At 48.7% G+C, this 13824-nt stretch overlaps 1 protein-coding gene across 4 annotated transcripts in view; it reads right to left on the bottom strand.

Moving 5' to 3' along the window:
• Positions 1 to 13824, bottom strand: part of clstn1 (calsyntenin 1) — a 23673-nt gene extending 9849 nt beyond the window's left edge. For 2 of the 4 annotated variants that reach the window (XM_029155703.3, XM_029155705.3), the window contains exons 1-5: positions 13560 to 13824; positions 4052 to 4174; positions 2266 to 2295; positions 605 to 800; positions 290 to 498 (exon numbers count right to left, since the gene is read on the bottom strand). In XM_029155703.3, the coding sequence (XP_029011536.1) occupies positions 290 to 498; positions 605 to 800; positions 2266 to 2295; positions 4052 to 4174; positions 13560 to 13641 (640 nt within the window). In that variant the 5' untranslated portion in view covers positions 13642 to 13824. The remainder of the gene's footprint in view (positions 1 to 289; positions 499 to 604; positions 801 to 2265; positions 2296 to 4051; positions 4175 to 13559) is intronic. The other 2 variants (XM_029155704.3, XM_029155706.3) reach the window with 1 other exon arrangement.

The following is a 13824-nucleotide window of genomic DNA, read 5'->3' as shown; positions in this document are numbered from 1 at the left end:
GGCTCCTAAGCAGCAGACTCACACCATCACCTGTCTGTGGCCCTATTTAATCAGACTCAGCTCAGCCTGGCTCTCTGCTTTCACCCCCGAGATCGTTAATTTTCTTTTACAAAGCACAAAAAGAGAAAATCACAGTCCGACATGAATGACTGAGCAACCTGTGCGACGTTTCAAGGAGACCAGCTTTGTCTCGCGCGCTGTGAGGAATCCTAAGCGGGGGACTTGCAGCAGCGCTCTTCACACAGATCAATAGTGTGAAGCCTGAGCCAGGACCCCTGGGTGTCCTCACCGTCTTTGTCGATGGTGAAGGGCACGTCAGGGGTGACGATCTCGTAGCTGCAGATTTGGCTGAACTGGAAGGAGCAGTCGGCGTCCACGGCCTCCACCTTCAGGATGCTGTCGTACTTCTTCCCCTCGATGACAGTGGCTTTGTAGGACTTCTCCTTGAACACGGGTGAATACTCGTTGATGTCGTTCACCTGGATGTGGACAGTGGCCCTGATGGGGACAGAGTTACTTGTTAAACGTAGCCGATGGGCACATTTGCTTTAAAGATCGGTAACGTGGTGCTCCTTCACCAGGACGGACATTGAGGCTCACTCACTTGTGGGATTTCTTCATGTTAGCGCCATCGGGACCCTCTCCACAGTCATAGGCCTGGATGGTGAAGGTGTGCTCCTTCTGAAGCTCACAGTCCAGCTTGTCCTTGGCCCGAATGACCCCCTCGCCAGTGGACTTGTCCAGAACCACTGCCTCGAAGGGGACGTTCTGTCCATGGATCCTGAAGCCGCAAATCTCACCTGAACATTTCAAGAGCCAAAGGAGAGTTTGCTCAGAACGAGAACGATGACCGGTGACGACAAATTTTCAAATGAAGAAGAAAAAAATTTTTGACAACAAAATCATAATGTCACGCAACAAAAATAAATAAATAAATAAATAAATAAATAAATAAAGACCAGCCACAGGTTTTAAGAGCCAGGGAGTTGTAGATTGGGGTGGGTGGTGTCTGTGGAGGAAGCCCAAAAGCACTGTCATATGGGTGAGTATCGAGGCAGTTGGGAGAGGGTGTGGGGCATTTAGTATCGGTAGACGCAGTGTCTTTTCCAAGCCACTTGAAAACATTGCATCCAGTCATGCAGGCAGAAACTGAAAAGATGTGGACAGGCATTTCACAGGAGAACTGATATCTGATCTTCTAAATAAAAGTCCTTTAACAAAACCAAAGTGTAAGTACAGAGAGAACAGTGTTTAAAGTGGAGATCCTAAAATTACCCCCTACCTCAAAGAGAAAGGTAATTAAGAAATAAAGGAAATGAAAACAAAATTAAAACCCTTTAGAATAGGCAGCGTTGTTACAAGGTGATCCAGCAGCAATTCAGCCACCAAACCCCCAAAACACTGTAAAAGCCCTCTGAAAACACTTACAAGATTATGTTTTTATATTTGAATAAAGTCTTCCTGTGCAATCTTGCCTCGCCCCCAAAATTACTGCAAAACATACCCAAAGTAATGAAATGATAAGAGAACCAAACCAGCACGATAACAGTTTTCAAAACAAAAAGGCACTGGATGAGAACTGGGGTTAGAAATATCAACTTGCTTGACATCCACATCAAATGACAACTGCAGCCATGCTAATGGTGGAGATTAGTGGCGGAGAATTAACTCAAAGAGGTCCACTGAGGCAGAGATGCAACAACAGAAACCTTGCAGCGGAGAGAGTTTGCATTAGTTAACAATCTCAGCAGCTTTCAGTTGAAAGGATCGACATAGGAGTCGTGTGATGGAGGTGTGGTGCCTTTGGGACAGATTAAAGAATAGTTTCAGTGTGAATTAGTGATCGTAATGTGTCACAGGTTACAGAATCCTCTTTAGTGTCTTTTGGGATGTGATTTTATTGTGAAACGTATCAAACGTTGCCTTTAAAGACTGGCAGCCGAGAGGCTCAGAACTCCTGTTGAAGCAGCGCTGTGCTTCGTGGTGAGAGCTGAAAAGCTGTTAGGGTCTGCAAACTGCAATGGATGTCTCATGCACAGATATTTCTAAGTACAGTCAGCCCCACATCACACTTTTCATCCAGCTGGAGGATATTCCGAAAAAATCCAGGGTGAGAAAGAACGTAAAGTCGAGAAAAGCAAATTTGGGGGGGTGGGGGTTGATTACGGAGCATGGCGGGAGGTTCTGTGTACAAGTGTGGATGCTGCTTTCGTTGCGTTAGTAGGTTAATAGTAACAAAAAAGCACAAGGCAGAAGAAAGTTCACCTTCTTCAGTGAGGGTCACCTCAAAACTCTCTACAAGGAAGGGAGAGAAGATAAACTGAGGTCAGTTGAAGGAAGAGTTAGACGCGCAGAGAAAGCACAGAGGACAGAAGAAGAGTCTTCTGCCAGTGGAAATAGAGGACGAACGGAAACACTTATGAACAGTAAATGTATTTGTAGCTCAGGTAAATTCTTTTTACAAGACACAACTAGTGAAAAAGGGAAAAGTTCATTTTTCAGCACATTTGGGGAACAGGGTTCTGGAAACTAGCTGACGAGTTGTAACGTACTTTAATTTAAAAAAGGAAAATCAGTGAAGCACGAAGCAATAAAGTCTTTGTCTCAATTTGGGTTCTTCCCCCACATCAACAATTAGAGATGGGTTTCCTCGTGAGGGGCCGCTGTCCGGGTCCGGTCACGCAGCGGAGGCCGTTCTCAGCGCCGCCCTAATGCACGCCGGCCGCTCGGCTCCGATCCGCTCAGCGATCGCTCCGCATCGATTTCACAGTCACCAGCTCCAGGGGTTATTTAACAGCTGGTTCCAGAGTCAGTGATTTATAAACTGAGAATATTCACGGGCTCACGAATCGATATGCTGTACGTCCTGGCAGCTGATTTGATGAACTCGTTTCTAGAATAAAATCTCTTTTTCTCCTCTTGTCTGCTATTTTCTTCTGCTGTGAATCAAATGACCCAGATCTGTGGGAGAAATCTCTGCTGCGCTTATTTTAATAGCACAGTCAGCCACGGACGCCGAGCTCGTTTTCAAGTCTGCGATGGCATCGGTTTCAAGTATTTAACGGTTCAAACACAAAAAAGACCCACTCAGAGCCGGTCCCACAACACACGATGCCTCACCGGCCGAGTCCAGCTCGCTCAGCGGCTCCACGTGGGAGGAGAACATCGACCCGCTCCTCCGGACCTGACCCAAAGGTCTGCGGCCGTGATCCGCTCAGCCTGTGGGTCAGCTCTACACCGAACCCTGTTTGTTGGCACAGATGGTGCAGCGGGAGGGAGGCCGGCCGGACCGAGCCGCTCACCACGGGACCGGTCCGCAGGGACACGCAGTCATCTGCAAAATCCCCAGGGCCTGAAACAAAAGGCGCCGGCGAGCTCTGGGCTCATCGACCGATGGAGGAGCCGGTGAGGGTTCCAGCACAGAGGCTACGGGCCTCTCGCTGAACCCGTCCACCTTGAACACATCCCATCCTTTCTGGCTCCTCATCCGATGGTCACGCGGCCGCTGAAGCGCCTCCGGCTGAACCGGGTCACGTAATCGGAGATAAAAACGCTCACATACAGTAGAGTGAGCGCGAAGCGAGTAGCGCGGATCACATGACGCATGTGATGTCAAAGGGTGGGAAATCGTTTTCCAGCGCTGTGGTGCTTTGAATCCGGGCCAAAGTCAATCCCGATGTGATTAAAAAGCCCGGAGCGAACGCTGTCTGGGTCCATAAAGCACAACTAATTGAAGCTCCTCACTGGGAGAAAAGGAACTCTAAAAAGTATTCGGATCCCAAGGGCCAATATGGAGGATGCAGTTCAGAATCAGTCAGCATCGCAGACATGAACACATAATCCTAAACATGAGATTCACAAGGAACAAAACGCACGGTAGCTTGTTCTGGTTTCTAAGACTAAATGTGTTGGACAGTACAAATCAGTGGCCCTGAAATGAAACACACTGTAAGTGGTTCATCCACGGACCCCACACGTCACATGAGCTCAGCCTTGACGGCACAGAGCAGTCTGTTTCCTGGTCCGGGCCGGGTCGGGCCTTCGCTCTCACCTGCGTAGCGTAGGGGCGCGTCCTTGTCCAGAGCGATCAGCGGCGGGTCCAGCAGCACCTTGTCGTCGTTCTCCGTCACGATCCCGTGGTACGTCGTCTCGATCCACGGTTTGTGCTTATTGACTGTGGGAAACACAGAGCAGAGGAGTGAGCGTCCATCGCAAACGTTTCCGTCTATTTTTATTCTCACTGGCACAAATGAGCAATTTACATATTTTTCCCCTTATGCTTGTAATTATCAGGTTTCATGTGTCAGCTCGGCTGCTCCCAGGGCAAATAAATCACTTTCAAGCACCACTTCCAAGCGTTTATTGGTATTTTTAGAGAAACCACATGCAATAAACAAACGCTAAATGCATCAGATACAACTGTGAATTATGGTTCATGTGGTTGACCGCGTCAGCTGGAGCGATGAGCCGGCGTCAGACATTCTTATCCGTCACCACTGATCCGGAACAAAACGAAGCGCTTCACGCCGGCTTCAGATGAAGCTGCAGGCGTCGGGAGACGGAACCGCGGCTCATGGCGGCTAACGGGTTCGGACAGCTCCGGCTCGGATGGCGCGCGGAGCCGCGCTTGGGCCTTTCACGGGCCCGGATGATGTGACGAGCGTCCAGCGGACGGGACACACATGCAGCCAGTGACATATTTAGGCCGACTGGGAAAAGAGCGTGGATGCAGCTGTGTTGCAGACAGTGTGTGTTCGCTCTGAGCGGGAGGAGAGGGCGGCTGCTGATCCGCTACTGAGGGTTCTGGGTGAGGCGCCGTGGAAGCCCAGAGTACTGTACTTACGTCCCTGTGCCTGTAAGGAAAGGCTCCATTGATCCCCATGTTTTACGGTCTCGTTTTCATGTTACGTTAATTAGGCCTGCACTGTGTCAGGATTACGTAACTGCTTTGTGTGAGACCTATTTACAAGCAGCGCTGCTTCTCTGCAGCGCTTGCAAATAAAGCAGACGATATTCTATTATGTGCAGAACTGGAGCTTAAAGCATCCAGGCGTCTGCGCACCGCGAAGCATGGGCCTCACGTGCAGCGTGGTTACATAACAATTCACCTGCAGTTATCGGTAAATAAAGCTGCGAGGTTGGTTCAAATTTCAAGTGTTTCTAACTAACAAGTGGTAAATGTTTAAATACCGAATACGTGTAAATCACATTTACATAAATATTAAAACAGTTCATATTTGTTTATCATTAGCACCACTTTGTTACATTTGACAGACTCTCACTTAGCTTAACTTGGACGCTGCCGCTCAGATTAAATTATTCAGTCGTATCTTTACACTTTTAACTGCTGACAAATCGAAACGCACATAAACTAGATGCGAGTGAAGACGCTCAGCGTCAGCAGAGCCATTAGTTATTGAAGCACATCGTCCGGCCTGTGTTCATCCAATTAACTGTGCGCAATGACACGTTCTGAGCCAACGTTCATCTCAACGGGCAGCGTTGCTTCAATACGCGGCACATTTATTACTGTCTGCCATTCAAGTGTCAGCAGATATGCGTGCTTGGAAGAAAGAAACCTCTGATCGTCGGGTCTCATCAGCACTGTGCAGTATATTCAGAAGGAATCGGAAAAGTGTCTTTCAATACCATTAATTATTTATTTATTAATTATGATGTTTTGCCGAATGAAATGAAATCCAGTTTCAGACGGCTTCGACATCACGGTCTGATCATGGGACTAACAGGAAAGCGTCTCGATCTGTACCACAGTGATACTGGGAGCTTCAAACAGCTACAAAAGCCAAATTGCATGATGGGTACTTTTTTTTGACAATATTCACTGTCAGTCTGCAAAATCCAATTTGAGCAGAGCAAATGACTTGCGTTGTGTGCCATTAAATAATTTGGTGAAATTCGCAGCGATTACACGATCAATGGAAATTAATTAGGAGCTATTTGTGCAGGGTTGGCACCACTATGAATAATAATTCCTACAGATTTATTATCACATTCCCAATCTGCTGCTTATATTCAGAAAGTCAGTTATCATTGATTATCACTGTCAAAGCAAACTCCTTTTGGGCTTTTACACACTTTTCACTGGTGAATGCACCTTTTGATCCGCTGCACGTCCGGTTTAATATGCTCAGATAATTGAACGGGCGTGAAACCCAGTGACTCTGCTGTTCATCTACTGACCTGAAGCAAAGTGGACGGACCGACCCCTCAGACCACTACAATACTCCAGCTGCTTTAGTTTCTCCAGACACTGTGACTGTTCCTCACAGGTCACTCCAGTATGAGACGTGTCGGATAGTTTAACACTATCCCACATTGGACAGGTCATCAGTCCATCAGACATAATTTTACCGAAACTAAAACCAAATGTAGCGGTTTCAGGCAGAAAACTCACGTAACTATCTGATAATGTGAAGCCAGAGTCAGACAGAAAAGGCCGATGGATCAAGCGAAGCAGGAGACGTGACACACATTCTCGCAGACAGCGAACTGTGAGGCGGAAGAACGTGACGCAGGCCCAGTGAAGGCACGAGGACAAAAGAGAGACCGACCCGGGAGGCCTTTGGCAAATTCAAAAGGAAGCTGCTGTGAAACTGCATAAATCAAGTCTCAAGCCTTTTCAATCGCACTCCTACGATGAAATTAGACGTAAAGGACGACTTTGTTTAATGGCGTGAAATTCTCACATACATCGTGTGAAATTGCCATCAAGGCCCTTGAGACGACGCGTCTTCATCTTCCCGTGAGCCTGCAGTGAGCGGCAGGAACATTTGTTGTGTTGGGACAAAGACACAATTTCCACTAATGCAGACATAGAATTCCTGGAGATTTATTACATATGCTTTTCATAGGATGTGACTTCTCTAATATAAAGATACTGTATTGTTTTCCTCTTCAGAAGCGGCGGCTTTAGGATTTAGGGTGTGACGGGATTAGGATCAGGGCTTTGAAACGACAGCCTGCTGCTGTGGCACTTAGGAATCATACACGGAAGAGTGCCATCGTCTTAATTGAACTAATTTAAGGGAAGCAATTCATCCAGTGCAGCGCAGACTCATTAGTGGCCCAATCACAACCTGTAGCCTCCTCCTCATGTAAAAACAGATCATTTAGGGGAAAATGACGCGAAATGAAAAATTTAAATCAAGGTGAAGTTGATTTAAAGTGGGCGCTTAGGAAGCACTTGTGTCTGTGATGAGGCTTCTAGAGGAATGTGACACAGAAGCTCAAAAGATGATTTAGTCATTTATTACCAGGAATAACAGCGTTTTAAAAACGATGGCAGTGAACCAGCAACAGTTCTGGGAGATTTTCAATGATTCTCTACTGAAGAAAAACAGCTGACGCACTTCATTTGTAAGTCAGTCAACGCTTACACACAGAACAGTGGCTCCCTAATCTGGTTAAATACGTCTTTTACAAAAAAGAAAAGGTTAGAATGATGATGTGTAACATTCTCCTACAATATTGTCTGGTTTAATTTACATTGTGAAATGTTCTCTGAATGTCACACCAACAGCAGTGATTACGTAATGTAAATGTAAATAAACTGAATCGACATTTAAATAAAGTGTAATTAAAATACCTAAGCAATAACTGCTGAGACCCACCATCACAAAGAAATCCTCCTCCACTGCCTCCATATAAATGTTTAATGGGCAGCTGTGATAAAAATACACATTTAGAATGGTGTAAATAATGGATATTATCCCAGCAATGTCATCCAGTCAACACACAAACGCATCTAGCAACAGAAACAGCCGGGAAGCAGAGAACCGGCCGCGCAATCCTGTTACGCAGCAAATGAAGCTGGTGACATTTAATCCTATAATGAGATGCGTCCATTTCATTCAGGGACAAGGTGTCGCAACAAGCAAGACCTTAAACAAGGCGACGGAAGCTGCCAAAAACCAAACGCTGCCAAGATGTGACTGGGTTTGTTCGAGATCACAGAGAAACACAAACATCTGGAACTGACTGTTGTTACGTCCGGATGATACGAGGATTCTGGAGAGGAGGTTCAAACAAGGCCGTCTACTGTCAATAATAGAACCTAGCTGAATAAGATGCCATTTTGGCTGATGAATCATAATCAGGGATTCAATGACCAGCTTCCATTTTGGCTCTAGGTCTCAGCTGGGTTTGTTAAAACTCAAACGTTTTCCTTCACTTTCAACCAACACAACATTATTTTTTCTTTTTTGTTGTTTTAAAGAAGAAATAATGCAACAGCTCAAACATTCAGATATCAACAAATGCCCCGAATCTTCCTAAATCTCAAAGTCTGCATCTGATAAATGAGAGCTGTGGAATCACCCTTTTTATTGCATGTATATAATAATAATAATAATAATAATACAACTAGATTGTGTAGACGGCAGCAGGACATTCACCATCTCAGACAGTTTGCCCTCCAAACAATATAAACCCTTTATGGAAATTCTTTAAAGTTGTAAACAAGCTGCTGTTGTGTAACAGCCCATCTTACACCCGGAGGGCGCATCTCAAAAATAATGCTAGTTTTATTAATATTTCCCTCTCTGTGTCTGGGTCTGTACCATTATAGCAACATTTATCATCTTGGCAACAAAGCATCTATAACAACCTATAACTCGAGATTCCTGTGCTAAAGACAAGTAAATTTCCTTGGAAATGGAAAGAATCAGCAGCCAATGACAATTATTGTTCACTGTGGAGGCACATGTTGAACAATGTGATCCATCTGTGACTTGGTTCACAGCCCCCAGAGAGCAGAGCGCCATATTGACCATTCACATGGCCAGAGCGAGACAAAGCCCCTCTTTGGCTGCGTAGCTCTTTCATTGAAGCCCAACCTTTACAGTTTGACCTATTAACCGTGATGAAAAACTTCCTGCGAGAACGTGGCGCAGACAATGGGCTGTGGGCTGTGGTAGTAATCCAGAGGTAGTCGTCAGATGAGGCACGAGAACGCCTGTGCGCCTCCGAGGGCTCGTTGTGTAACGACAGCGTCGGCCTGTGCAGCTCTGCCCTAGCCCTGCCCAGGTGCAACACAACTAAACTACCAGCAAAGCAGCAAACAGTGGCCCGACAACCACGCAGTTACACATCTCTAATTCTAATTCGGCTGCTCATGACTGATTACTCAGCACTATAAATAAATGAAGCTACCTATAATAGCATATCACGGTAAACACGGCGGCGTGAGTGGCAGCGTGCTTCACGAGCAGAGCGTGCAGCCGTCTCTCTGTTGACTGAGACTAAATAAAGCCTCTCTGTTGCCAGGTTGTTATTCATATTCGTCCCATTAGCTGCAGCAGCGCGTTGAGGAAGAGAGGAGACAGCGCCCGTGTTTCAGCCGACAGTCAGACCTCGAGGTGTTTCCAGGGAGACGGCGAAAAATACAGAACGAAAGAAATAAAGGAGAAAGAGAGTTTGGAGAAATCTGAGCGGCTCAAAGTGTGAAAACAAAAATATGGAAGAATATGCAGCATCGAGCACCGGCGCGACCAGCAGGGAGTCGCTGGGAGACGGGCGCGTTCCACACAAACACCTTCAGCCGAGACAAACAGGTGAAGGCGCGCGACGCATGCAAAACCAGCGACCTCAATTACGTTGGCGAGTGTCTCTTAATTCTGCGGTGGAGCAATAATCAATACACAATCGGCTCAGGGTCTGTAACAGCGGCCGCACTTACGAGCTCCTGCGCTCGCCGACGCGGCCGCCTCCGTCACAGAGCGGGGGCTGTTCTGAGCACGGCTGAAGGACCCTCAGAGGAAGCCCGGACCTCCGGGGGGCCCCCGCTACCCAAACACCCCTCTCACACAGGAGAGCCTCTCAGTTCTTCTGCCGGGCAACAATATTTGTTTGTCTTCAACGCCTTCGTGAAACCGCACGACGCGGCAGGCAGGCGTGCTGCGGCCGGCTGCAGCGCTGCCCTGAGGGGAGGGGGGGGTGTTGGTGGGGGGGGGGTCAGAGCCTTTCAATGCAACTCAATCGTCTCTCTGTGTGGACGCCACAAAAGAGCCAGTGAGAGTGAAGCCGCGGGCGCGAGGAGGCCGCAGCTCCAGGTAGCGCTGCGTGGATGCACGGGGTCCCGACGCGGACGCCCAGATGTGCCGGGTCACGCCCAGATGTGCCGGGTCACGCCCAGATGTGACGGGTCACGCCCAGATGTGCCGGGTCACGCCCAGATGTGACGGGTCACGCCCAGATGTGACGGGCTCGGCCCTGCCAGGTCACACCCGGGAGCCCAGTGGACGCTCTGGACCTAGAAACCGCTCACAGACGGGAGAAGGTGTTTAATAAAGAAAAGGGAGGCTCCACGTTGGATTCTACCTGCTTTAGGACTCGTGTGAATGTAAACTCGTGTGTTCGGGGCCGACACAGCTTCCCAGTCTTCTCACACAACTAAAATATGCGCGACTGAATGACCCATTCTTGACAGTTCACTGACTCCATTCAGCCCACGAAGGCACCAATGAGAGAAAAGTCACCACCGACCCAAATTAAGTCCACCATTCTCATGGGCTGCCGCTCTGGCGCTGAGTCACATGTTACCAAATGCTCCAACAACTTAGCACTTTCCTCGGATTATCTCATATGCGCATTCTTGAGGGGCTTGAGTCCCGATCCCTCCGACAGCCGCTGCATTGTGATGCGCTTAGTCGCGATCTCGACCCTGAGGTCTGGGCCTAAAAGCTCTTTGTTCCTCTGGAAAAATAAAAAAACTGCAGCTCGCTTGTAGGAACAGGGCCTCAGTGTAGAGCGAGTAAACGGTTCCTTAAGGCGGCGCAGGGTCGAATGTTGGCTTATCGTTCAATACCTGCTCTGAGCTCCGTCATCACTAGTCCACCCTGTCTGCAAGAAGTCACAGCTGAGGTCCACCAACCAGAACCTGCTATTTCAATGTAAAATGTCCAACTAAGCCGACTGACTCACTTCCCGGCATCATCACATTTCGGTCAGCGGACGTCACCCTGTTGGTTTTTAATGATGTTCTTTCGAGCCTGTGGAACTAGAACCGAGGCACATGGACCCCCACATTGAGCCTGGTTCTGCTGGAGGCTTCTTCCTCTATAAAGAGACTTTTCCCCCTCCACTCATCAAACATTTGAATCACAATGTATTGATTGGTCTTTCATTTAAAAACATTGCTCAGTGTGCAAGACATGGGAATAACAAACCTCACAGCCTGAAGCCTGAAGATAAGACTAATTGACCTCACCCGCACCACAGACAACATGTGCACACATTTATTTCCCCTCTTAGGTCACCGATGGCTGTCATTGTATTTTTGTTTTTTTGGGGATCTTTTAATCAATATTCATTATTATTTCTTCTTTCATAGACCTTCACCCAATATTGTTTTCAAAGCTCCTGGTGAAGCCAATGAAGGTCCTGACATAAAAGGTAGAAAAGCTTGAGAATAGGATTTTAGAGGACACCTCAAATTATTCTCACGACATATAAAATCACCTTCATACCTGAAAAAATATTCTGAAGGACTCTTGTTATTATACAAAGTTAAAATAAACTGATAATCGTAATGTTGCGGTGCTCATGGAGGGCTTTCACATCCATCCCACATGACAGACCTATAATTTAGGTTAAAAACAAGATGCTTCTCTGGCTGCAAGTGAAAGCAGTGGATTAATAGCAGGTTTCTCCACTAACCACAACAAAATGAGCCCTGGGAGGAAAAACGCTTCCACTTAAACGCTACAATCTACTTCATCCCAGTCATGTGAGAAAAATGCACATGTTAACTGGGCAGCGCACAAAGCAGGCCGTCTAATTTGTTCGAGCAGAATCCCTAAATGCCGTGATGAATGGGCCGAGAAGCCTCCCAGCAGCCGGCCCCCCCTTTGTCTGACTGTGTGCACAGAGGAGGCCCGTGCGTCACTGCAGGCCCAATGCTTGACTCTCGGACACGGGGACACCGCACAGCTGCACGCGGTCGCACACGCACACGCACACACGCCTGGTTTCACACACAGACGTGACATTAGCTCCACATTAGGGGCTTTTGCATCATAGCTGTGCCATCGCTGACAGACTGGACGTGGCTGAGGACCAAACACCGTCAGTGGTCGAGTTCAGCTCCAGGTGCCGAAGCCCCGTCTCGGCCTGCTTCAAAGGGGAGAAACACAAGATTTGCTGTCTCATCCCTCGCAGCCGCTTGGTCACAAAGCGAAAGCAATCAACCGGCCGTGGGAGCGCCCACTGGGCCGCGGGTGGCGTGAGGCGGGGCCCAGAACGAGCCCGTGACCTTTGGTTAGTCGGAGATAAGACGCCGCCAGCATGGCGATTTCACAGGTCTGCGCTGCTGATAGGAGAAGGACGCCCTGCAGGTGCTCAGCACAAACACAGAGTCTTGACGTGGCCCTCGCGCCAACCGGGGCCCAAACACACCGGAGCTTTTCGCTCCCGATTGATTTGCATCGCATTCTCAGCTGCTTGACACGGCAACAAGGAAAAACACGCTGACTTTTATGGCTGCCTATATCATTTCACCCCCCCCACACACACACACACACCACCACACCCACATGAAATGGGCGCATCATTAAAAAGCAAATCCCACACGCTGGCCTCCAGCGTCGGGAGCTGCCCGGACACGCAGCCACGGCCACGGACTGACACGCACCTGCCTGAACACACCCTGGGACAGGAAGCCTCCGCTGTGGAGCCCGTGGGTTGACGCTGACGCTAAAACACACACTATAAGCCCATGCGCTGGGGACGATCGTGTCTGAGCACTGGGCTGGACCGCCCTGCAGCAAATAGAAAAAAGGGCCATGTTTCTCCCCAGCGTGTGCCCATCGCTCACACTGGACCTTTAAATATAACCTCTGGCCACACAACGGGGCTCGAAGCGACGGAGGGTCTTTTTTTATTCAAGCCAGTGAACGCATACACTTTTTAAATCCGCCGACCAGACACGTGAACGGGGATCTGCAATGCGTAGCCAACGCAGCTCCATCCCGGCGCGAGCGCAAGGTTGAGACGGCGGCGGGCCTCGCAATGATGAGCCAATAAACCTCAGCAATTAATAAGAATTAAGAAGGAGCCTGAACTGAAGGTTAAACAGCCCAAATACACAGTCGGTGCCCCACGCGTAAATACGCAAACAGTGTCTATAAATGGCAATGGTTGCAATGAAATAAATTATGGGGAAGGGTTGGCGAGAAATGCTTTTATTCTGAAAAATACACACACCAGCAGGCAAAAATAGCGTGAACGCAGAAGACAGAAGGGGTCGTTCATCGGACTGATCTTATCGGATAATACGATAAAAGCCCCCGATGTAATAGAGGAGGAACCGCGCTTGTTTACGGGGGACGTTCACGCTGTGACGGGATGCACTTGCTGCGCTGCGGACCGTCCCTGAACAGGTTCCCGAGCACATCCCCCCGGAACCAGCACCGCGCCGCGCCTGCTATAACCTTCAGCGGCCGCGCACGGGCGCGAGGCTGCGGCGTGCGGCGCGTGTTCGGCCGCCGGGCGCGAGACAGGAAGACGAACACACCGCGGGGGATAAATCCCAGCTTAGTTACCTTTAGCCGCCTCCGCCGCACATAATAGTCCGAAGAGCAGTCCGACAGCGGATGCAAATTGCGTATTCCCTCGGAACCGCATCCCGACGTCAAGTTCAACCGCGGCGAAGCAAAACGCAGCCTCGTTGTCCGCTCGTCTGTCACGCGGAATATTTCTGCGTGCGGAAAGATAAAATCCAGGAGATGGGTCGGTTGCCGCGGCAGCTCTAAGATGGCCGTCGTCGCCGCCGGTGCTCTGCTCTCCTCTCAATCAGCGCTTCTCTCA

Source organism: Betta splendens, chromosome 7 (genome assembly GCF_900634795.4).
Source record: "Betta splendens chromosome 7, fBetSpl5.4, whole genome shotgun sequence".
Classification (NCBI taxonomy): domain Eukaryota; kingdom Metazoa; phylum Chordata; class Actinopteri; order Anabantiformes; family Osphronemidae; genus Betta; species Betta splendens.
Note: the sequence above shows the minus strand (reverse complement) of the source record. Positions and strands in the feature narration are given on the sequence as shown.